This window comes from Paralichthys olivaceus, chromosome 16 (genome assembly GCF_024713975.1).
Source record: "Paralichthys olivaceus isolate ysfri-2021 chromosome 16, ASM2471397v2, whole genome shotgun sequence".
In the NCBI taxonomy this organism is placed as follows: Eukaryota; Metazoa; Chordata; class Actinopteri; order Pleuronectiformes; family Paralichthyidae; genus Paralichthys; species Paralichthys olivaceus.
This window is the reverse complement of record NC_091108.1, coordinates 14,479,983-14,505,000: the sequence shown is the minus strand read 5'-3', so window position 1 is coordinate 14,505,000 and position 25,018 is coordinate 14,479,983. Positions and strand designations below refer to the sequence as shown.

General features: G+C 40.9%; 1 protein-coding gene across 3 annotated transcripts in view; it reads right to left on the bottom strand.

Moving 5' to 3' along the window:
- Nucleotides 1-475: 475 nt before the first annotated feature.
- kcnn1a (potassium intermediate/small conductance calcium-activated channel, subfamily N, member 1a) overlaps nt 476-25,018 on the bottom strand; it is a 48,608-nt gene continuing 24,065 nt past the window's right edge. For 2 of the 3 annotated variants that reach the window (XM_069511918.1, XM_069511920.1), the window contains exons 3-9: nt 24,804-24,899; nt 23,363-23,781; nt 12,048-12,189; nt 11,006-11,116; nt 9,801-9,928; nt 7,135-7,204; nt 476-5,144 (exon numbers count right to left, since the gene is read on the bottom strand). In XM_069511918.1, the coding sequence (XP_069368019.1) occupies nt 4,839-5,144; nt 7,135-7,204; nt 9,801-9,928; nt 11,006-11,116; nt 12,048-12,189; nt 23,363-23,781; nt 24,804-24,899 (1,272 nt within the window). In that variant the 3' untranslated portion in view covers nt 476-4,838. Of the gene's footprint in view, nt 5,145-7,134; nt 7,205-9,247; nt 9,348-9,800; nt 9,929-11,005; nt 11,117-12,047; nt 12,190-23,362; nt 23,782-24,803; nt 24,900-25,018 lie in introns of all 3 variants that reach the window. The other variant, XM_069511919.1, reaches the window with a different exon arrangement.

Below are 25,018 nucleotides of genomic sequence, written 5' to 3'. Positions count from 1 at the left end.
TTCCCTGACCTATACCACATCATTCCACCAAGTTTCGTGATAATACAATAAGTAGTTTTTGTGCAATCTTCTTCACAAACAAACAGACAGGGGTGAAAACATAACCACCTTACGTTGACCGAAACGTTTCACAAAAGCGCAATTATGGAACTGATTACTACAAAAGCCACAACACAAATATAAAAGTGACAACACGACTACAAAAGGCACACAACAGGAACCCAATCACAACGGAAGTGAGTGTCAATGGATGTTGACAATAAAACAAATCAAATTTCAAGCTGTAACTGGCTTGACCGAGTTTTCACAAGCGACCTCTCATGGAACAACGCAACAGAAACACACTCGTTGTTGTGTTTCTGTTGTGTGGTCAACGCTTTTGTGTGAGACGTCTCGGCCACCGTAGCTCCTCAGTGGATGCAACAGAACACGAGGAAGGATTTTCTGCCAATACAAAAGAAGCGAGCGACGGTCATAGCTGAAGATAGTCTTTAATGATTTCACCTTGGTGTCTCTCCTTGCTAGGACAAAAGTTCACCTGCAAAATGAAGGAACAGCGAAACAGTTTACAGAGAATATGTTAAACCCATTTGCCATCCATTAAAAGTTGATTTATTCCAGTGCTACTACGTACATTATGCATCATGTGGCAGTGTACACAGAACAATGGTTGGGTTACATTTCTTCACTTTTTGGGGGGTTTTCACTCTGTTATTGTTCAGTGGAAGGTTATTCTGATGCCTGCTCTATGAGGAAAGCCTACGTTTTCTGGATAATAAAAGACTCTGGGTTTTTCACTTTGACTCATCTACCATCATCAGAATAACATCATGAATGTCCCTCACTTCATTACAAAATACTGTGTGTTTTTTATTTTCTAGTGGGTCACTATTAAATATTGGAATGGTGTTTTGGCAGGTCTTTGTTAGTGACAGGATAAGGACTGAAGAAAACAAAGAGAAAACTAAATATCAGAACCTGATCAAACCTCCATCAGAGGAAGAGAAGAAGAAAAAAACCTGTGAAACTGATAAAACATTATCTTTTAATTTGCCAGAATTTCAAACCCTTCAGTTTTAACCTTTCAAGGTTTTCTGCTGCATATACCTGTAACATGCTGTGCATTGCATCCGGCCACCTTTACCCCTGCGGTTCACCATTTGTCCCGTTTACTTGGCGACATCTACAATGAGGTCATATTTACAGGACACCAACCCTTGCTGTTCACAGCCCCCCTGAGCCAAAACAGATGTCTGTCAGTAAATGAGCGATGGCTCTTTCTTTTTTTCACTCTTTCCTGTTGCCTGATGAAGGATGAAGTATCAACACTGTTACCTGGACACCCCAGCATCAAGGAGTGTAACTGAATACTACACGCTGAGTGCAACATGGAATAAGACCTAAGGGTTCCCCTGCTTCTTCCTTTTCTCAGTGTGTTTTTTTCCTTTTGAACCAATCAAATGTCTTTGCTGCGGGCCATTTTGTGTCCGTGTGTGGGAGGGGGTGTGGCTGATGTTCTTAATGATGACAGATGACAAACAAGAGGCTGAAGCTCTGATATGAAGAGGTGGAAACCTTAGATAAGAACAGGCAGGTGAGGTCGTAATCAGATAGTCTTCCATTAGCCGTGCTGACTCATTGGATGACACTGATTGAAACGGAGCCTCTAATGGCATGATAGATCCCCTCATACTGGGAGGGTGGGATGCAGCACGAGAGGTGCATGGCAGGGAAGTAAAAAGTCATGCTTCATCAACTCAAGTTGAAATGAAAAAAAGCTAATATTCATGCTTGATTAGGTTCCACTTGTAGCAAACTCAGTGTGTTTTTAAATGAAGTGCTCTCTGTCCAGTCCAGAAGCTGTGGGGGGGCGAAGTCGATCTGTCTCACAGGCTTCGACTTGGACCTGACTGTTCCCAAAGCAGCTCGGAATAATTAAGATCCAAAAAATAATGATTCTATTTGCCTGTCAGCTTAAGGTCATAAAAAAATGTTTTTTTAGCACTAACAGCCATTTGGGATTATCTACCATTCAAACTACTTTAGGACAGCATGCTAGCCCGCTAACCCGCTGACTTCCTGATCTGCTTTTCATAGGTTCTCTAAAAAAAGATCGGAAATGTTCTAGTCATTACAACTCTAGGATGAATCAAATTCCATGCTTTTGAAATTTCAAATGTTAAAATGTCTTCTATGTCACAGTTCATGTATTTCAGTGTCATTTTGAAACAAGCCTGACATGTAGATAATTTGCCATTTTAGGAATCCATTTGCAAAAAGACGATTGATACCGAGCCTTCACAATAAACTGTATATAAAGATGAACGACATGATTAATCCCGTAAAGTGAAGCCAAAATGACTTGATCGCCCCCTGGTGGCTAGCTGCAGTGTAGGTCATAATTGCTCCTAAGTCACCAACATCTTTCATGTTAGTGGTTGACAAAATGAATAGTCAAAGCATACATTACATCTTTTTCAATACGGTTTCTGTCATTTTAGGTTGTTCTTATCACACTGATATCTGTTCAAGCTCATGATTGACAGTTGAGCCCCACTCATGATTGGTCAAGTGCATGTATCCACTTGACATTGATTCTGAGGATAAATCCCCCGATCACTAGACTCCAGCTCCCAATGGGATAATTTGCACAAATTGGCAGCGTTTGTATTCACAATACTTTTGCTTAATTTCTGGAAACTGGGAGGAAGTAGAGACATGTGGTTCATCTATATGCACAATCTATCGATCTCGATCTGTATGGTAAATATAAAGCTACCCTTAGCAGCCAGCTATCTTAGCTTAGCATAAAGAGAGAAAATAATTTACTGACACGTTATTATAGATTTGTTTAACCTGCACACAGTTTATATCAGTCTACAATCTTAGTTTTTGTACAGATTAAATAGCTAAGATATAATATGTGTGCTAATGTTGGAGAGAGACAGCAGAGCTTCTTCCCCTTTTCCAGCTATGCTAAGCTAATGGGTTGTGAGCAGTAGCTGCATGTTTACCTCAGAGATTAGAACTGTTCTATCTCTCTTAGCTAGAAAGTGGACAGGCATGTGTCCCAAAAATGTCAAAACTCTTCCTAATAACTTGCTGAGGGAACAATTCACTGTTATGTAACCATCAAAGTTTCGTCAGCACTTTTATTTGTAGCCGTCCAGGATTCTTTTGTCGTATTGATTCTTCTTTACCTCATATATCAAACAGGGAATGCATTACAGAATCACGTTACTGCAACTCTTTAGGTTCTGCAACTCAAAAAAAACTCTTAGGTATCTTAATTTAGAAAAAGGGAAATTGTAGTAAAAATGACAAAAGAACGAAATGCAACAAACAAAAGTAAAAGCAATAAAAATAAAAATCATGAAAATCATCAAGCCATCCTAGAAAGAGTGTTCCATATTTTGCACAGAACCATGCAAAGGGGCAGCAATGGTTCCTCAGTTCATCCGCTGATATGTGCCTGTGTGGCAGTGTGTACCAGCAGACCTCAAGCCATGCCGTTAACTGAAGACCACAGGAAGCTCTAATTAGTGGTGGCAAGAAAGGTAGACTACTATATACTGTATTTCACTGTTGTGTGCATGAGTTTGCAGCATTGAGCTAAAAGTGAACTTGTTCTCTGACAAACACTCATAACTATTCTCTCAGTCTGTCTCACTTTCGCTTTCTCTCTGAACACTTTTTGTTTCTCATGGTGTTAGTAGAAATAGTGTATATGTAATGGAGGCAATGCTATGCATTACATTAAGACATTTTCTTTCAATTTTTGGAGAGGAATGTATCTGAAAAAGGAATGCAATGCTGTATTCAGACTGTTAACATCGTAAAAAAGCTCTGAAATTAGTAATTAAATAACCCTCTACTATTTATACATTCAGGCACTGAAAAATCACATGTCAATATGTAACTAAAAAAGATAGTCGCTCTCATTTTTTCCTTGGTAAGAACAAGGAAGCTGTAACCTTGAAGTTGGCAATTGTGTAAATTTTTCCTACCCAGTAGTAATGCCATATGTGTCCCCTTTGCTCTTCTGTGTAGCAGTTTCCCATCCCCCCCAAGTGTATTTTCAAACACTGACGAGAAGTCAGAGCTTTCCCAGCCTCTCCTAAACTTCCACCCTAACCTTTGGGAAAGAATCCATGACACTTGTCTTTAGAAAGGGAAATCCAATGGTTTGTCTGGCTCCCCTAACCGGACAAACACATAGATGGACAGATGGGTGGACTGATGTCCTCCATGGCCTGGGAGGGCCAGCAGGCGAGCCGAGGCCCTCAGCTCCACAGACCAACTTCCCCCCTCATGGTTAAGGACTCTCCGGTGTGATAGCCAGCTCTCACCCCAGCGACCCTGAACTCAGTCATTTTTTAACTATACAAGGGCTTTTACAAAAAAGCTAACTTGAACAGCCATACAATGGCTAAAACATAAACCATATCTCTACTTTATCTCGGTTTTTCAGTCATTTTTTATTTTTTTTTCTCTTTTTCTGTTTTTGGATGCATTTGTGTTTTTACTTGGTTTAAGTCTTCATTTGCCGTTCTTTGTTCTTTTGGAGTAGCTCTGATCCAGTCCTGCGCTGAGAGGCCCAGTCACAGAGGAATTGGATTTTGGGTTTGATGTTGATTGCGGAGGAAGGCGCGAAGGGATAGGTGGGGATGGGTGAGAGGAATTGAGTAGGGTCAAAGATCTGGTCAGGTGTCAAGATTTGGGTTTCTTTATTCGTCCAGATATGGACTCTCCAGCGGTTACAGGGACGGCTTTAGATGGGACAGAATATGGTGACAAGTTGGTTTGGTAAAGAGGGGCTCAGAGGTGATTCGTCAAGGTTATCCACTATCTGAGGAGGTGTGTGGTGCTGTGGAGGGCGAGCGCCTTCTGCGGGCGGTGGAAGTCCAGGATCTCTCTGAGCGTTCAGAGCGCTCGGAGGCTAGCGAGGCGGGCCGAAAGCGGTGAACAAAGCCGTCCAGGAAGTCCTGCTGCTGCTGGGTTATGGCTTGGGAGATGAGGCAGGGCAGCGCCTGCAGGCTGCCCGTCACCGAGTCCAGCTTGTCCTCCAATGTGCCGATGCGCTTGTCCAGCTCCTCACTACGCTCCTGCAGCTCTGACACCAGGTCGTACATCACATTCTGGGTCTAATGGAGGAGAGAAAGAAAATGTGCTTAGAGGACAACAAGACAAGAAAAGCAGTTTTACAACTTAATATCCACATGGAGAGATGCAAGGAATGGAATTAACCAAAGATACAGTATGCTCAGGAAACTTTCATGTAATAGTTCATTGTGGATTACATAAGCAGACATTAAAAATCTAACTTACTCAGCCTGAAGAGGAAGAAATAATGACAGGAAGCAGTGTGCAGGGGAGCAGTTTCAGCTAGTCAGCAAAGATTTTATCTTCCCACTGATTTAACAAGCAGCTTCTCCGGTCCATTTATAGCCAGAGAAGGTCTTCAGCGCTTAATGTATTTGCTTGACACAACTCATTCACGTAATGAAAAGTGTCTTTATTACTCAGGCATTTATTGTTCAAGCTGTAGATGCAGTGGGTTCGATGTTAATATATGTGCTACACTACTGTATATGCAATTCTTTGACAGTTTTATGTATTATAAAACACAATGTACTACATTCTATTCTATTCTATTCTTTTTGACGACATTGTGAGTTTAATGTGACAAGCATTTTAATGAGAGTACAGTTAAATGGAAGCCGCAAAACATTTTCATACCATCCTAAATTAAATGATTGTTATGTTTATAGGACAGAAATCAAAGGTTTACTTCTTTATAAGGCTCAAGAAAGTGGCATTGAACAAGTGAAGGGTGAACACAGATGGATCTGACCATCAAGCAGCGTAAGGGCAAGTAAACACACATTAAAGGAATTGGCCTTAGAACCTTTTAAAATACACACTGGAGTGCAAATGTCATCCACATCAAATGAGATTGCGGTCATGCACGTCCCTTTGAACCCCCCCCCCCCCGCTCCGAGCTGGTGGGTCATCTGACGTCCATACAGCCGGACACAAGCTGCTGAGCCATGAGTGTATTCATTGGGAGTGAGCCCATATGAGAATAGATCAGGAAAATGTTTTTTTAAAAAATCACGGCTAGCGAGGGAGCAATTTGATGATGTTTTTTAGCATGAAATGGATCCTTAATTGAAGGAAAACAAATATCTCAGTATGAAAAAGAGAAGACAAATACAAAGAAGACACCAACAAAAATGTCAATTTGTCAAGAAAAAGAGATTCGAAAGCTTTTGGTTATAAAAACCAACGTTGGTGTCGATGAGCTGTAAACATGTGATTTTCACAGTGGAAGTTATACAACACCTTGACATAACCCTTTGAGTGTTCTGAGCATTTTGCCATCTGGCCCAGACAATTTCCTGCCATGTTCATCACCAACACAGTCTGAGACGCTATGGAACACTTCAAGTATTCTAGAAATCTTCTATAATGATGTATATTTTCACTGACATTTGACATACCCGAAACCTTAAAGATCATATTTACATAAGCACTCTGATTTGGCAACTTCAACGGTATGGCCACTTGATACAGATACATGTGATACACAGTGGTGCCAATACTTTTATGTTGGTAACTGTAACTTGCCAAGAAATGCAGTAATGTGATAAAAGTGAGGAAGAAGAGAGCAATATGAATGCAGGTCTCAAATACTTTCAAATTCACCTTTGAAAATTTTTAATGGGGAAGTAAAAGGACAAATTAGGTCTCAAAGAAGGAAAACAGTGAATATAAAATGGACTAAAGTGATACTTTAGTTACAGGTTGAGCTTCAAAGAAAATAGAAAGTCTTGCCTAAAGGAGCCGACATCTAAACACACATCCCTGGTCTGTGTTTGGGATGGAAAGAAAGCTGGACCACAAACACCACAACACTGTTCCAAGGGTATTCGTGCTCATGCACAGGACGGGAACTAACTCCACCGTTACGTCTTAATTTTGCTTACATTTGTTTACAGGACAATTTCATAATATACATCTGATTATACGTGACACCAACGTGACACCAATTACACCTGCTAAAGACACAGATTTCAGTCATTCAGACAGATATAATGGTATGTTGAATTCTTTGAGGTGAGACAGACTTACCTTTGCCAGGTCCACCAAGGTGTTGGCCTGATCATTGAGTTTCCTCTGCTCCATCTTTACACTGCGCAGTCTGACAAAGGCAAAAGGAGGAGGGGGAAGGAGGAAATAGATTGAGAGGGAGGAGGCAAGGAAGAGCGGAATAAGGTGAAGGGGGGGTGGAGGAGAGGAGAGGAGCATAGAGAGAGAGAGAGAGAAGTTGTTTGGGGTTATGAGGGGACAGAGGAGGCCGACAGGGAAGAAAGGAGGAGGAAGAACGACATATTGTTTATCAGGAGTGCTCTCTCACTGATGACATGGTGAAGAGACAGCCTGCATGCATCATAAATGTATGCAATTTACATATCTATATGTATATACATAATGAGTATATATGTATATATATATAGAGGCATTCATGGTCTCCGTCAATGCAATAAAAACCAAAACATGCAAAATTGTGGAAGCATACTACACTCAAAAAAAAGATTCAATTTATGAGTCTTTTTATGACAAGATCTTTTCCTGATAACGGTGCGAGGCTTTCAGCAGCAATTACTTTTCACTGCAGCCTTGATACAAAGAGATTATCTTGTTACAACCTAAAAAGAATCTGTTTTTAAATAGGAGGAACAAAGTCTCGATATAATGCCAAAAAAACTACAAATTCCAATGAAAAAACATGTTTTCTTTTTCCAGCAAGAACGTAAAATGCTTCCACAGAAGAAAACCTCAAAATTCATGTTTAAAATTAAAACATTCGCATGTCGTTCCACCCAAAAGTAAGACATTAAAAAATGGAAAAAAGATGACATGCCCTTTGTCGGTGCTGCACACAGCTCAGTGGTGGGACTTTATATAAATACACACCGGTCATTCAGTAAGCGTGCAGTGACTGTGAGTGACTGTGCACAATGAAATGTGTCTTTGAGTGCTGCCCTTTGTGTGTGAGTGTGTGTGTGTGTGTGTGTGCTTGCGTGTGTTTGTGTGTTCTAATGCAGCAGATAAAAGATGAAGCTTGCCAGAAATAAACCGTCTAATGACACCGTTGAACACACTGCAACATAGACATCTCATATAACTTGCGCAATGACACATTGGAAGTATTTTTACGATGCCTCAACATTGTGCCTCCTTATCTCTAATCAAATACATTATGGCGCCGTATGAACTGCTAACGCTGAATGTGAGTAATGTGGCATTGTTTAGCGGCGGCATCACACAGCCGTCATCTGGGTGGGTGAGAGGAAGAATTTCCCTGTTTGGCAAATTATGAGACAGGATGACATTCAAGGGCATTTATTCATGTGCAAATCAGTATATCAGAGCAGAGTGAGACAGCTCGCTTATGGCTCCATCGCTGTGGGAAACCGTCTCAGCTGTGTGTGTGTGTTTGTTCGGCCTCCCTTATCCCTTATAACTGTCGAGGAATTGGGGCTAAAAGTTAAAAGTGCCACTTATTAGTGTAAAATATTATTTGTGTGATTTTAAACCTACAACCTAAATGTTTTGTGCTATGTCGTCAATGTCACGTGCAAGTTTTGGTGTTTGATCTCATGTAAGAAATGGAATATAAAGCAAAAATCAATATGAAAAGAACAGCAGACATTTCAACTCCAGTGGAACTACAGTACATTACAGTGTGTGTGTTCACATCATCACAAAGACCATCAGGAGTGCAGGATGAGTTCTGTTGATGGAGGTTAATATAGCCTCCAGAGCAGCTATATTAATCATGTGTACAGTACACTGTAGATGATCATGAACCGCTGGCCAGGCCAACAAAGCTTCAAGCTCATTCTGCGCAAGATGCTTTTTTTTTTTCCTTTCACACGTTCTCTCCAGACAACCCTCAACATCTACTGACACTGGTGGCAAAATGTTGATGCTTGTGTCTGTTTCATTCCGTTCGAGGGGGTATGGGAGGGAGAGGGGAGTAAATGGAACACTGAAGTAAAACAGAAGTTAAATAATAACTCAAAACAATCCAGCATCCAGAACTTTCTTTCTTTTCTTTTGTGGTAACATACGCTTTTTTTTTTTTGTTCATGCATGTCAAACGCAGACATGGAGAGAGGAGGAGTAGGAGGATGTTGAGGAAACAGTAGGAGGAGGATACATAGAAGACTCAACTTACTTCTGAGCTCTGCGGTGATAGAGCAAAACAAAGACAGAACACAGTACAGAGTTTTAACCTCACAACATTCACGAAACGAGTGGAACCATTACACTTGTCACTGTAAGCACGGGGTCAGAGGGGGTCGGAGGGAGAGGGGGACGGGGAGGGGGGAGAGGGAGGACCATTACACTAGATCGAAGTGTGTGTGTGTGTATGTACATGTGTGATTGTGGGCATAACAATCAAAGAAATTGTAATCATGGAGTAGATTGTAACAAACACCAGAGGTGTTACTACCAAATACTTAGAGGTACTACAATATTTAATTCATTTAATAGAAACACAACTATTAACAACAGATCAAATAGTTCATCCCACAAATAACATGAAAGATTAAAGACTGTCACATGGGCTGAACATCTTAATACATGTTTTCAATAACATATTGTAGTTTGCGTTCTTTAAGAGAAATGCTCCTCGGTGGTTGCTGATGAACAACTCATTTTTCTGTCCGACGTTTATGTTACATCAGATTCACAGAGAAAGAAAACAAAAGCAGTGCAGGACTTACTGGTGAATGGCTTGGAGAAACTTGCGCTGGTGTTTCCGCACCTTGGCGTGATCTATCTTTTTGACCAACTTGGTGTGTTTGTAGATGAGCCATGTTTCCCTGAGTACATTGGCAGCTGTGTTCTTTACCTGTGAGGCAGGGTTGAAGACGAGATTAAATGCTAACACTGCAAAGACATTGTAAGGTCACATACGCTGTAACAATTCCATGCCATGAAACACAACAGGAAATGAATGACAATATTCACTCTAAAAAAGAAAGTGAGAAATGAAACAAAACAAAAAGGCAGTAAGAGTTGTAGATTATATATATTCCAGTCTACACACCTGTTATTAAAGTGTATAAAGTTGTGACAGAAGACCCTAAACTGAGGGAGAGTTAACAGTCCTGACAATATAATATAATAGTATTAATACAGGACATATAAATAATGATAAATGTAAATTTTTATCATTATAGGAGATTTTCAGGAATGACACCCTGTACAAAGTCAGCTCCCTAAATCAGGAGTCAGGAGCTCAAATAGGTCGAAAATAAGTCGAAGAAATTACAAGATAATTAACTGGATAACAGAGATAAGAGTCTGAAGAGTTTCAAACTAGGTTTTCTAATTAATCTTGCTTTTCTAAGCAGAAGATTTTGGCTCGGGACAGTTCAATCAATCAATCAATTTATTTATATAGCACCTTTCAAACAAATCAAATGGAATTCGAAGAGCATCACAGTTGATTGACAAAACATAGGATACTATCAAGAAAATAAGGTAAGATTATAAAATATACATAATCAACACTAAAAGTTTAGTAGAACCAACAGAGAAATGTAAATAATAACAATCAAATAAAATATAAGTAAAATATATAAATATTTAACCACAAAATTATAAAAGCCAGACTAAAGAGGTGGGTTTTTAATTTATGTTGTATCAACATTTTCATCTCCTTTCAGATCATGTGAAAGTTACAGTGGATTTAGTTTTAGATTTTCTTTTTTATCTTGGGTTTCCTGTATAGCTCACTGTAGAGGTCTTGGTTTATTACACTTCTTTAGGTCTCTACTCAGACCCACCAACAAAGAAGGCTAATGTGGTTGAACTTATAACAACACGTAGAGTATCCATGTGCAGACAATTGTGACAGGACCTTGTAGTGATAAAAACTGTAGCATATCATTCCCTCAGAATGCAGGAACATGCAGTGACTCACTCGTTTGCAGAGTTGTGTGTCCATCATGAAGTTGTGGACGTGCTTCTCGGCCTTGGTCAGCTCCAGCTTCCTGGCTACAACTGCAACCACCAGCGCAGTGCAACCGGCTCCCTGTTGCACAAAGACGTGGTCAAACACACAGAAATATGTTGTGTGTGAGCCAGGAAGTGATTTTATGACAGAGTATTTATTTAAAGGGGAAAAGTATAATTTTAGGCTATTTGTCTTTTTAAAGGGAAATTTCAGAGGATCTGCCTTGTGCCTGTGGTATAATGGAGAACATGGTTAAATGTTATACTTCAGTAAAGTTATTACTAATAACAAATACTGAATATTTTGGCTCATCAGCAGCATATTATCATAAGTACTGGGGCTTATTGAGCAAGAAACTGTGTCTATTTGGAAGAGAGAACCACAGATTTGGAGGAAGTTGACTCTTTTGTGTAGGAGGAAATGTTTGGTCCTGGTCGACTGTAAAGTTATAGTTGTTACATCTGAGTAATATTCAAAAGGGTTTTGTAGTTTCTCAAAAACAATTTGAATGTTTCAAGATTTTGGATCCAGAACTCCAGAACTGTGAATGATGTGAAATGTTTTCTCATAAAATTTCAATTTTGTTCTTGTAATATTTTAACTTGTCTCTTGTTAAATCACAACTTTATTCTTGTAATATTATGACTGTCTTCTCATTTACAACTTTATTCTTATAATACTACTACATTTTTTTCAAAATGAAGAATTCTGCCTTTAATAGGGGCCTAATACTCCGCCTTAGATTTGTTATCATTACTGCATTGATACAAAAATGAAATTGACATCCAATACAAATTGAAGATTTATAATACATCCTCTTGAAGACATGACTAACTGTTTAAAATCTTCACATATTTAGAATATCTTTAAATGTACACAAAGAATGAACGGAAAGTTGTGTTCTTGTTTTGTGTGTACATGGAGTGTGTGTAGAGAGTGGCATATAAGCTGAGGTTTCATCCTGTGAGAATGTCGTGCATTTGTGTGAGCGAGGAGGAGAGGGACCCACCATAATCCCTGTAAGCAGACACACGCCTTTCCCACAGTACGTGTGCGGTACCATGTCCCCGTAGCCAATGGAGAGGAAGGTAATCGAGATGAGCCACATGGCTCCCAGGAAGTTACTGGTCACTTCCTGTTTGTCATGATACCTGAGGTGATGATAGATAGATAAGCAGAAGTGGGGGACACACAGTCAGAGAGAGACTGCACAAGTTTCGGTGAATGCCAGCATGCTGGAGGATGACGTGGTGCTGTGTGAACCAAACAGAGGTGGTGGGTGGAGGAAGTGAAGATCGTGGAGGAAGAAGAATTCATGGCGCAGGGTGTTACACCCGATTTTAAAGCAACAAAGTCCATTCTGAGGAAGTAAACTGAAGAAAATAATACATTCAGTGGAGGCTACACTTCATGTCTATTTGCCTTTAAGTCATTTTTATATGTGAGACAGTTTAATGGAGAGATGTGTTGAATGGGTAAAAAAATTAAAATGAGAGGCAGGAAATAAAAAGCAAATACTGGCTGTTAAAGAGTTTGATGCAATGATTTCAAACTGAGAGATCAGAACCACATGTTTCACATTCACTTGTTTACATTAGCAAAGAAATTTGAATTTTCAGAGAACGTTTCAAATGACAAAGAGACGAGCCACGTCGCTGTAAGTGACTGGATAAAGAGCTCCGCAGGTCAGACTTGATTTGAATGTGACAACCCAACAATTGTTATGTCAGTGCATCCACAAATGCACACACCGCTGCGTTAAATCCAACTAAGAATTGGCTTATTGGTCACGATTTGTTGCAGAGTTTACGCTGCCCCAACAGGGAAAAAAGGTTTGGCAATGCAAATCATCACTTCAAACATGTTGCTTGCTGAAAATAGCTTGACAGCCATGCTTGAATTGTCAGTCCAAAGGCTGGCTGTGCGTATGCAAAGCTATTTCCATAAAAAAAAAAAAAACACACTGTGCAAAGCTGGATTGATGATGACATTCCCATACCTTTTGCAGCATGACAAAAAAAAATCCATCACAGAGACAAATCTGCCTCATCCACCCACCCTCATTCAACTCGCCTGATTATTCCCAATGGGCTGTCTAGGAGGAGATCAGATAAGATTTAATTTTGGAGTTAGAATCAAATATTCATTAAACACGTTGAGACAACATCTCAGAAACATCCGTCTGACAAGACAAAGAAGATGGAGTGTAATTTCTTGGGATTTTGTTGAGGCTTGTCTAAAGGGGATTCTCATTGGGCCAATCAAGAATTGTTAACAACTTTGAACTATCCAGCAGTGACCCAGCATTTGGACTTAAAATGGCTGGAGCTATCACTTCTAATTAGTGCACGTGTACAGACTGGAACACTCAGGGCCAGGCGATGAAAGTTTCTCTTTCCACCAGAAAGAAAAAAAACTCCTTGGTGGGTGGTTTTGTGGCGATGTCTGCTCCTTCTTCTCCTCCAAGACAGGTCATTGTTATTCAATATCATAAAATCATGCCTTCTGCAGGTCTTAAAACTCCCACTCCTGAGTTCCTTTTCATGCTCAAAGTCGGGGGTAAAAAAACAACTCTGACCACTTCTCTTCCCTCAGAGTGACAAAAAGAAACGTGTGCAGTCTGTGGGATTCAAGCTTCTTAAATGACATGCAGAGAAGCAGTCTGTACAACACCATGCAGGAATCAAAAGTATCTGCAACCTGCATGCTACAACAGCCAGTATATTGAGAGCAGGGGAGCGCTGGGCAAACCTGGGGGATCCACCTCGGACAAATTCCGCAGTTAACACCAGGTGGAGGGGGATTGTACGTCTTCTCAGACGGGGCTTTCATTCTCAAACAGAGGGGTAGGACTGGATGATCAACAGAGGGAGAAGCTCATTGAATTTGACACCCCTGTCTCTTTTACCTGCATCCCAACACTTCAGCAGCTGCCCTTTGATAGCTGCCGGGGGGCTCAACTTGATCAGCTGGCTAAATATTGTAATTACAAGTGACTACTATGTTAATTTCATTCATCTTGTCATCAAGGTATCCAGAGAGTGAGTCATGTCTTGGAGGCAGGCAGAGATGTGCTGCAGCCTTCAGCACAGTTAACAAAGTGTTACAGTGGCCTTCTCTCTGTAGTAAACCTAACCCGTAAATATGCCTGACGTTGACACAGTAGGCATTGTTCGTTATCACGAGAAGGCGCTCTCTTGAATTATATTTTCATTTTTCTAATGTGGCAATAATTCTTTTAACGCACACATTTCAATAGTGAATGCACGTATTCCAATCATTTTCTATGGTGGTTTAGAGCAGAAGACAGCAATACGGGAACAGAGACAGAGGCTGAAATGGGGAGCTGATCAATAGCATTTTAAGGCTCTCAATATACTGTGTCAAGTTTTGGAATAGCATGGAGAAGAGCTGGCACCACTTTCAACCAATTCCAGGACAAGAGGTATATAGAGTCCAGAACAGACAGTTTTATCCCCCACTGTTAAATTCTCTGACACACAATCTGCAGTGAAAGCATAAACCTGGCAACCCTGGTCAAATGTTTCAGAAACTACACTATTTATCCAGTGATGTATAAAATGATAATGTCGTTTATTCCGAAATGAGCCCTGACACTTTCTGTCTGTGGTGGGTCAGAGGAGCACAGCAAACTTTACACAATGTAAGACCAGTAAGGTAACGTGTCCATGGCTAAAACTGCAACCTAACAGGTCAACCACAATAACTAGGTACGAGTTGCCTCTTTCTACTCTTCAAATGATCGAGTTCAGCCCTGCACGTTAAGAAAAGGTAAAAGTGTTTTCTGTTTATGTGAACTAATAAACGATTCCCAGCCAGTCAATTTTTCAGCCGTGCAGCCCAATCTGAAACACAAGCTCTGAACACACAGAATGGTAATGATGAATCCAATGTGCCACACACTTCCCTCTGTGTGCGCACACACACAAAAAAAACACCAATAACATTTGAAATATTTGATAGAAAACTAATATCAAATTACAATAGCCTTTGTTCATGCAGTACTTGATAATTAATACAATGAATACAACATAACTGCCTCTAGCTTCAATGCTTTTCAATGAGGTGCCAAGTTCTTCTCAGTCATTAGTTTAAAGATGGAAGTGTCACCTTAAATACTTATTATCAGGCCTGGTGCCATGATCAAGTGACTGAGGGGGCTGTTAAAATGTTTCTAACATAGAGCATCCTTTTCAAAATTTAAGTAAAAAAAATGCTTGTATGAGAAAAAGCACCATAGCACTATTTGTTAGTGATTTAACACTTCACTGTGAAAATCAGGGGCGGGGGCTTGCAGCTCTCTCTTTAACAGAGGAAGTAAAAGACTAAGGGGCCTACGCAACCTTAGCTTGTTGTTGTGTAAAACCACTAAAAACACTCTCTGCCTTAGTTTGGATATAATGAGACACGGACTGCCTCCTAAGAAGAGAGCTGACCGAGGCACCACACAGATGTAAGTGTTTTGTGTAACCAAAATACACATCTGATAAGAAGTAGGAAAAAAAGGATGAATCAAAACTTGGGAGAGCCTCATCCTGACTTCTGTTTCTGCTCTCCATCACTGGTAGATGGTTTGAATGGTAAATGGTATGTTTATACAAGGCTTTTTTAGTCACTCAAAGCGCCTTACAGTACAGTTTTCCATTCTCCCATTCACACACACATTCATACAGTGCACCTATTAGCAGCACTCTTTTTGTATGAGGGGCAATTTGGTTCAGCATCTTTCCCAAGGAGACTTGCATGCAGATGGGGAAGACTGGGGATCAAACTGCCAACTTCTTGGTTGGAGGACAACCACACTACCCCTCAGCCACAGCCACCCCTGGTCAGCTGCTCACATTAAAAATTCTGCAGCTATCGCCTGCTTGGAGTAACAGCACTTCCCCTCTTCACCCTGCATTTCAATATCACGGTAACAAATTTAAAAGATTTTACATGAGTGCAGGTCTTGTTGATATAAATGAATTTGAGCGCAGGCTGAGACAACTTGGGGACAAATATGTTGGGATGCTCCTCGGGGAGTGTGTTGGTTGCAGTAAACATGAGCAGATTCAACAGTGATGATGACCTAATTAAAAAAGTGCAAACCCCACAGTGTTTTTTTTACAGCGCAGCCAATATGCAAAGCAAGCAAGCACGCAGCAGCACATTCAAAGTGGACTTTGCATGTATAAAATCAATGGGCGAGTTTACAATATGTGCATTTTGTAATGTGTTTCCAAGAAATAAAAAGAATATACAACTTGGTCACACTGTGCTAAATCAATAGGTGTTATTTTATTTGCAGAACATTTTCCACAAATGTGTTGGAATTAAGCCAGAAGTACTATCTAAAAGTTACATTTGAATTTGAATGTAGTGTGAAAGTTGTTATTAGTCACACTGGCAGCATGGTTTGGGAACAGCGCTGTCAGTTACACTGTTAAATTAAATGCCATGAAATTTGACACTCACCTGCACATCTTCAAATTTTCTATTTTAAGTTAAATGTCCAAACTACTGGAAGGCTAGCAATACAATTTAGAACACAAATGAATGTTCCCCTCAGGATGAATTACTATATTGCCTACACTTCTCATCTAGCGCCATCATAAGGTCAAAATTCCCAGTGATTTCCTGCTACTTTCTGTGATTTTAATTTATGTCTAAACACCTGCAAAACTTTTGACATAACCAATGCTTACTCTAAAGGCTAATTATTGCTCAACATTTGATACGTATGGAAATTGATTCCTTCCGTCCAAATATGCGTTTATTTTGTCCGATACAAATAAAACAGAGCAATACCACCAAAAATCATGTGGGGGCAGTGTAGCTAATAGTTCAAGAGAGACATCGTAAGACATGATGAAGAAATTTCAACAATGGCGCACCATTTTTGCCAAGTCACAGAGACATCAGCTGCTTTGCCTCTTTCTTATGAGGTACGTTATCACAACGTCCTCCACCATCGGCATGTTTGTTCTCATCAATAACTAAACTCTGTGTTGCCCTCTAGTGGATATGGCTTAACAACCATGCAAACATAAAGGTTAAATGGAAGTATGTGTACATCGTTTGAAATGGATGCATCTCATTTCATACGTGAAGGCAGTATGAGTGAGCATTAACCCTGATAAGCATGCGAACACGCTCAAACAAGATGACGCTCACTGTCTTTGAGGGCATGGTGACATCCCGGCATTAGCATTTAGCTCAAAGCACCATTGTGCCAAAGTACAGCATCACAGAGCTTTTTAAATATGCATGCAGAGGACAGAAAGTGTATCTGCAGCCATCCTCATCTCTTGGCTTTATGCCTGAGTGAAACAATGAATGAATTCTTAAAACACACTTGATCAGTTGAGGTGCTCAAAGTCACAGTGACAACCCCATCTGCAAATCAAACATGGTGGAGCAGCAGTCTCACAAGCTGTTCCGCAATTAAAAGACAATTGCAAGATGACTGCATTTTAATAATGAGCTACGTCCAATGCACATGTTGTCAAACAACCGAGTGAATCCACAAGTTAAGAACTGCTTTGATTTGCTGACTTGCAGTTTTGGCAGCGAGGCAAACTCTCAGGCTTCAGCTGCAAGAAATGATGTAGAGTGTATGTTTGTGAATCTAATCCTGACTAATTGAACATCCAAAGACTGCACCAACACCACAGGAGTGTAACTACTGAGATTTCCTGCAAGTCACTCTGATACAAGGAAGTAAAAGATAGCTAATGCAAGCCACTGACAAAGTTTGGTGACACATCTTTTATATTTAAGCAGGGCCCTTCAGTTAGGCCCCTTCTATGACCTGCTGTGTATGCCCTTAATCTACAAGGCCTCCACACAGAAAGTATCACTCACAAAAGCCCTTAATCTCAATGTTTCAAGGCTGGAGAGTGGTTATGTCTGTGAGGTTATCAGACAGCAAGTACTCTATTTGAAATTTCCACGGAATTAGGCTGGAGACGCCTAAAAACCTCACCTGTGACACCCGTGCTCGTCTTTAAACTGAAAATGAGGTTGCAATAGCCCCCATGTCAGTTTGAAAAATGTGCTCATTGTAGTAGGTATGTTCAAGTTTACTTATTTAAAAACCATCCAACCTTCAGGTGACATTTTGGTTCACCACTACTCCACCTCCACTGCCAGTCCATCTAACATTCTTATTTCATTTTTTCCAATATTCTCAAATTATATTGTTTGCTGTATTACTGCCCACAAGATTGTGCTAGCTACCTGTTAGTTTACCAACTGGCTCCTCAACATGCCCCTTTTAAAACCTGCCTTAACTATTTAATGTTTTCACATTTCAATAACTTCCTTACAGCGTCAGGTAAACTATTGGGGCATAAAGGTTTTATAGCACTGATTTAGTTAGCAGTGTGTAACAAAGCACATGTGGAACCAAGTGTTTTAAGACTTAAAGTATAAAATAAGTCCAGAGTTTGACTTCTTTTATATGATCTATTTGTCCATTCCCCAGACCCACCAATACATCGTGTGACATCTTGGGGATTCTCAGCTTGCATATAGTAAAAGGGAAATATGATATTTTTCAACCTAGGCCCTAAGTCTATACATGTACTTACAAAAACTTTTGGAATCAGTCAAGTAAATTGCCTCCATTGGCAGCCAGGACTCAGCAGCAGTAGTTACAATGTAATCTGATGGGGCAACTGGTACATTTATCACTTTCACAATCATTAACGTGCTTTGTGGGCTCAGTGTATGACTTTGCTATAGGCTGCAATCAATACTACGCCTGCATAGTCTAAAGTCATGTTATCGGATCAAGTCATCAAACCATAGAGAATCCCCCTGTCCTTGAAGTCACAACCATTTGCATAAGATCCATTAGTCTTTGTTGAGGAGAAGCTCATTTTCAAAGATAAGATGGAGGTAAAAGGTATTGAAGGCACTTAGTTTGACAGTGAGTGGCGGAGTGCATCTATACAGACAGTTCATAGTATACATGTGAGTTTACTAAAAGGAACATCAACACAGTCAGATTCTTTTCAGTAATTAATCAGTTGGTTTTCAGTTATAAGCATAACTGTAAAATCAACTTAAATATTTGATGTAAACCTGTGGTTGGTGTGAGAACGTTCAAGTTGCCCTGTTGTGTATTTCTCTAGTTAGATGTTCGGACAGTCGTTTCTTGTTTGGCATTGTTTTTAGACGATGATACAATCTGGACGTCAAACCTTGGGTGTAGGTGTAGCCGACTATGGAAGGCCTGCAAAACTCTCTTTTTTAGCATAGCCTATGGGGTCTTCACTGGAGAGAGAGCGAGGTGAGAAACATCAGTTTCACATCGCCTCCAAACAGCGTTTTGTTTCAGGTGACAGAGTTAGAGCGGGAGAGGAAGAGATATTAGATAACAGTTAAAGAGATAAAAGGAGCAAGAAACCAAGTAGGCAGGCAAGGCATGCATGCAAGTGTGTAACTGAGTACTGGCCTGAGTGGCTTCTTATGGATAAGGAGAAGGTAAAGGGAATCAGTAGTAGGGAAAGATGAGGAGAAACTGTAAGGCATGCCACGTTAGATGGGTAAGAGATCTGCAAACCATCAGTCAGGAGTAAGAGAGAGAGGGAGGGACTCTTATGTTACTGAGGGAGAAACCATTTACATTACATCACATGTCATTTAGCTGAGGATTTTATCCAAGGTGACTTACTATTAGCATCAATGGGGAGTTATTTTTGGGGGGTTCAGCATCTTGTCAAAGGAAACTTCGGCATTGGGATTTGAGCCACTGACTATGCTTTACCCCCTCAGCCACAGCCGCCTCAGACCAAACCAAAAGAGCTAAGTTAAGGAGCTTAGCCTAGGTGGGTTAGCTCTGAAGATGGTCTGTGTCCATAAAGAAGGGAAAGAGACCCAGTGACCAAAATCTCTCCACTGAAATATTCCCCCAGCTTCTCCCTCCCTCCACCCCTCCATCCCTCTCTGTCCCCCTGCTTGTGTCTTTCATTCCCCCCATCTAGGCATTTTCCAGGTGGACTCCGTGCTCGTCCAATCTCACATCGTGCTGCCTTTCGATTGGCTCAGGAGCCGTGATAGTGTTACGGCGCATTTAAAAGAAGATACAAAAAAATCACACACAGCACTTTTGGAAACAAGCGCCTCTTTTTCCCCCACCTTTTAATTTTTTCCTTGATATGATGAGATTGGTTGAAGTAAACATTAAAACTCTCATGCTGTTTCGATGTTTACGAGAGGAGGGGATGAAGGGGGATGAGGACATTCGCTTCATAGATGTAAACAAAAACTGGAGACACTGCTTTCAGTGCACAACAAACTCCTTCTTCAAGAGTGTCTCCATTTAAGAAACTGTACAGCAATGGAAAGCAATGCCCTCATTTACCTCCATAGCTTTGAACTGTGTAGCACTCTATACTATATAGTTGCCGACCAAAATCACGCTGAGCTAGATACTGAGACACAGCCCAGACCAAGATTACATTACATTGCGTCTGTCCTCTCCTTGGACACTCAGACCTTCGTTTGTCTACAGGAGACCATTTCTAGAGCAAATTCTTTGCAGGAGAAGCAACAGAAGTCTGTGGGAAAAAACACTACAACACTGTTCAATTAATTTTGTGAAGGGGGACACATAATGGGATGGTAATGTGTGAACACAAAGAACAGAAAGGCTCTTGCTCCTCAGCAAATCTTTGGAGCTGCTGCTAAAAGGACTTTTTGTAAAATATAGATCTATAACAATTGCATAAGGAGAGGGAGAGAAAAAATTAGAAAAGACAAATTGCCCTCTGGCAGACACGTGAAGGTGACTTGAAGGAGCTGCTCCATTTTAGCACAGATTTCCTCCTCTTCCTCCTCCACCACCTCCTCCAGTCCCTGCAGCCTAACACACAACAGTTAGCAAAGAGACGCTTGCTTCAAAGTGCTGCTCACACCGTTGGTCTCTGCTGATCTCCTATAGTCAGTAAACCCTGTTTTCTTAGCATAAGGTAGGTGCCGCTTTCATGCCAAGAAAAGGGCCTACCTGATCCTCCTTTGCCATACTGAGTTTGGAAAGGCTCAACGGTTAATTGTTTTAGAGGGGCCACCCCTTCTCCCCGCAATCAACCCCCCCACCCTCCAAACCCGACTCGGGACAGCAGTGGCGCCAGCTCGGTGCAAAATGGTAAGTTGTTTTTTTCCACGGCTAGAGAACGAGGACTCACATGGTATCCCTATGGAGCAGCATAGTGGGGAAATAGAAAGTACAACAAAACATTATACAAACACACACACACATGCACGCACACATACCTACATGTGCATGCTGGCACCTATCCATAGTAGCACACACAAACACATATCCACCCTGCTGTTCTTCTGAAACTAAAAGAATAACAGCATGCACTGCTCATGGAAGTGTGTGTGTGTGTGTGTGTGTGTGTGTGTGTGTGTGTGTGTGTGTGTGCAAACAAATGTACCACGGCTCTGCTAGATTTCTGTGGTTCTAGTCTAATCATGTGTATACATTCAGATTTCCAAACTGACACCAGCATACTATGGACTTAGTGGTCAGTTATCCAGTGTGGAGTTCATGTTTTAGAAAATGAGTTACTTAAGACCAAACCATGGCACCAGCCTATTTCATGTTGGAGGTTGTTAATAATAAGAGTGTAGCCATTACCTCAGAGACACAACTGAGGCTACATCCGTACTACTACGTTTTCAAACAGCGTTTTCAAACTAAAACAATCTCTGTCTGCTTAAGAGTTTTGTTTTTTTCTCGTCCATGATAAAATGCCTGAAAGTTATATCACAGGACCACTCACATGCACAGGTGCAGGGGTACAAAAATTGTTCAAATAACAGCTTGTCTCCTACATGTAAACAGTTGTAATATTGTAAAAAGCAGAATTTAATTTTAATGTGATTGATTATCCATGTTGTGTTCTACACTGGTAGCCGAGGCTGGTGATGATTGTTTTCCTCTGAAAGGGGGTCATGATATAAGAGCATGAACAATCAGTGAAGGCTACATCGTGACTGAAAAGACCCAATCAGCAAGTGGTTGTGCCCATCCAGACTAAAACGCAGCCCCAGACTGAAGCTAAAACAGGGAAATCATTTCCAAGCATCCCAGGTTTAGCTGCTCTAAAACTCTAAAACGTATTCGGCAGATTTAATGCATTTTTATACGAAAACATAGTAGTATGGATGAGGCCAGTATTCAAACTGTTAGCGGCCATTGTGTTGTTTTCAACAGATGTAAATATCAAGTTAAGGGAGACTTCTGATGTCTGTTACACCTCACTGCCCTGCCACTGTGTTCCAGTGGAGCTGCTGTCAAAGATCAGCTGGTAGGGTTCCCCCAGTGAGGGTCAAACCAACTGGTCAACTGTTAAGAGGTACTGAGGGTTGGAAAAGATCCGGGGTTGAACGTGCGAGGGCGGTTAAGTTAGTGACAGGTGTTAACATGGGGGGAGTGGGGTAGTAAAGAGGAGAGGCGCAGGAAGGGAGGGGAGGTACTTAGTAAAAGCAGGCGAGGCGAACTGCAGAAGGACGCTGAGCATTTGTGGTAAGGTCCTGGCTGAGAGACTGAGAGCAAAGCCTTCCTCTGAGCCGAGGCTTAACTTCCACAGTGCTGCACATGTACAGTAGCATATCAGGCCTGACAAGAACTGCTGGTATAGATCTTCCACTCCACCCACCCTACTCAAGTCCCCTTCCCCACCCCAACTATGCAAAAATGACTTTAAAACATCAAAGCTGGCATTAATGTCTCATTTCCCTATGCAAATGCCAAACGAGAAAGAAAAAAAAAGCTTTTCATTTCTCCCTGCCTCTTTCATTTTCAGTGAGAATCATTGCTGCCCCCTTGAGACGAAGCCCGATGCGCAGTTTTGGGGAGAAAACGGGTTAGGGGATCCTGGGGGCTGCTCTGCATTATCAAAACAAACCACTCAGCAAACAAACAATTAGACACTCATGAATTATGGACAAGACATCTAAAATAGCAGTAGAAACGTATGAACGGGAAGACGTGGAGCGATTGCTGAGCTAACGAAACGAAGATAAGGGTGTTTTTAAACACTTAGCGGAGTAGTAAGTGGGCGCGTCTGTGTTTGCCTTCCTGTACCACATGTGTATAGTATCGACATGTAACCTATCCTGATGATTTCACACCAGTGTAGATGAGTGACAGAAAACAAGGTAACACTGAGACGCAGGACAAAACAGTGACAAGTGTGAAGCAGGAAAAGGTGTCTAGTAATCCACAACGTGTGATTGTGTATCCAAGATTTAGTGTTTCCATATCATCCATTATTCGGCCATTATTGACAACCCTGTGTTTACCTCTCGCAGACGCGCACAGTCCATGCAGCAATGATCCAGGAGGATATACTGAAAACCAGCAGGACAGTTCCTGGACAGATGGTCATGAGGGTCTTCATGACAAAGCGTGTGTTGAAGTTGATCTTGTTGAGGGCGCCGATGCTGCGAGACGAGGCGTCCGTGAACAGCTTGCTGTGGAGTAACATGACCCTGCCGATCAGGTAGAGTCTCAGGAACATGGGGATGGAGAGGATGATGTCCACGTCAGCGTCCGCCACCGATGGCGTGTAGGTGAAGGCCAGCCGCGCCGTCCAGGTGAACACGTACTGGCCTGGTATGGGATGGATGGCACACACCAGCAGCTCTAGCACAATGAAGAAGATCCGCTCATACGTCATGGCTATCCTCCAATCATCCGCACCATTGTCGACCATAAACAGCTGAGAAAAGACAAACAAAACACAACTTGCATTAGAACTTCTTTTTATTTCCTCTACAGCCACATTCAGATTTTCGTTGGGAGCCAGGTATTTTGAAATTCTAACCAAGGTCCTCAGAGGTCATGCTAAAATTGGGTTGGGAGTCAGCTTGTTCAGTTTTGTATAACTTGTAGCAGTAAAATGTGATAACTTTGATGCAGCTGAGACCAAACAGATAAAGAACACTAAATGCTAAATATTGGATGTAATCCAGAATAACTTCAAACCAAACTGAACAACAAAAACATAAAATGAGAAGAGAAAATGTATTACTATGAACGAACGTGGACAACAGTAATTGTTAGTGACTAATCATTAAACATAGTAATTTTGTGCAAAAAAAAAACACTCAATCAAGCATGCATTCACATGTGTAAGATCCATTTGTGTACCATAATATGTGACATTAACCAGAATTACTGCTGTGTAGTTGTAAACCTCTGCCGACCTGTGCAGTTTCAATACACATAAATGTGTCACTGCAACCTTTGACCTTTGACCACTGAAATCGAATCAGGTCCAAGGGACAACTGGTCAAATTTTGAAGAAATTATCTACAGGAATACTTGAGATATCATGTTCAATTGGCTTAAAACATGTGTGAGGTCAGTGACCTTGACCCACTCAAATCTGATCATTTCAACTGTGAGTCTAAATGAACATAATTGCCAAATTTGAGACATTCCCCACAAGGTGTTTCTGAGACCAAAAGCGTTGTGTGTAAGGTCCCAGTGACTAATCAGAATCTAATTAGTTCATCTTTGAGTCCAAGTGAATGGTTGCACCAAATTAGAAGAAATTCCCCCTTGAGATATCTTGTTCACAAAAATGGGACAGATGGCCAAACCGTACACAATACAAATAATACAAAACTATTTTCACTTTGGCTCAGTTATTCCTCATTATAATGATTATTGCTACCATCATTATCATGTTGGTATAATAAATTAGATAAAAAGTATTTTTTTCTGTGGCAGACTCACCTGGATTTCCCGGGCATGGTACATTATTATAAGACCAAGCAATATAACAGTGGAAAGGCTGATAAGGCATTTCAGTGCAAATGAGTATGAAGATTCCTGAAGTGAGAGAAAAAAAGAGAGGAAGGAATATCAGCAACCATGAACACACTTTATCATCACATACAATCTGTACTTATATATGGGAATACAAGGGATCTCCTTCTATTCATTGTCAA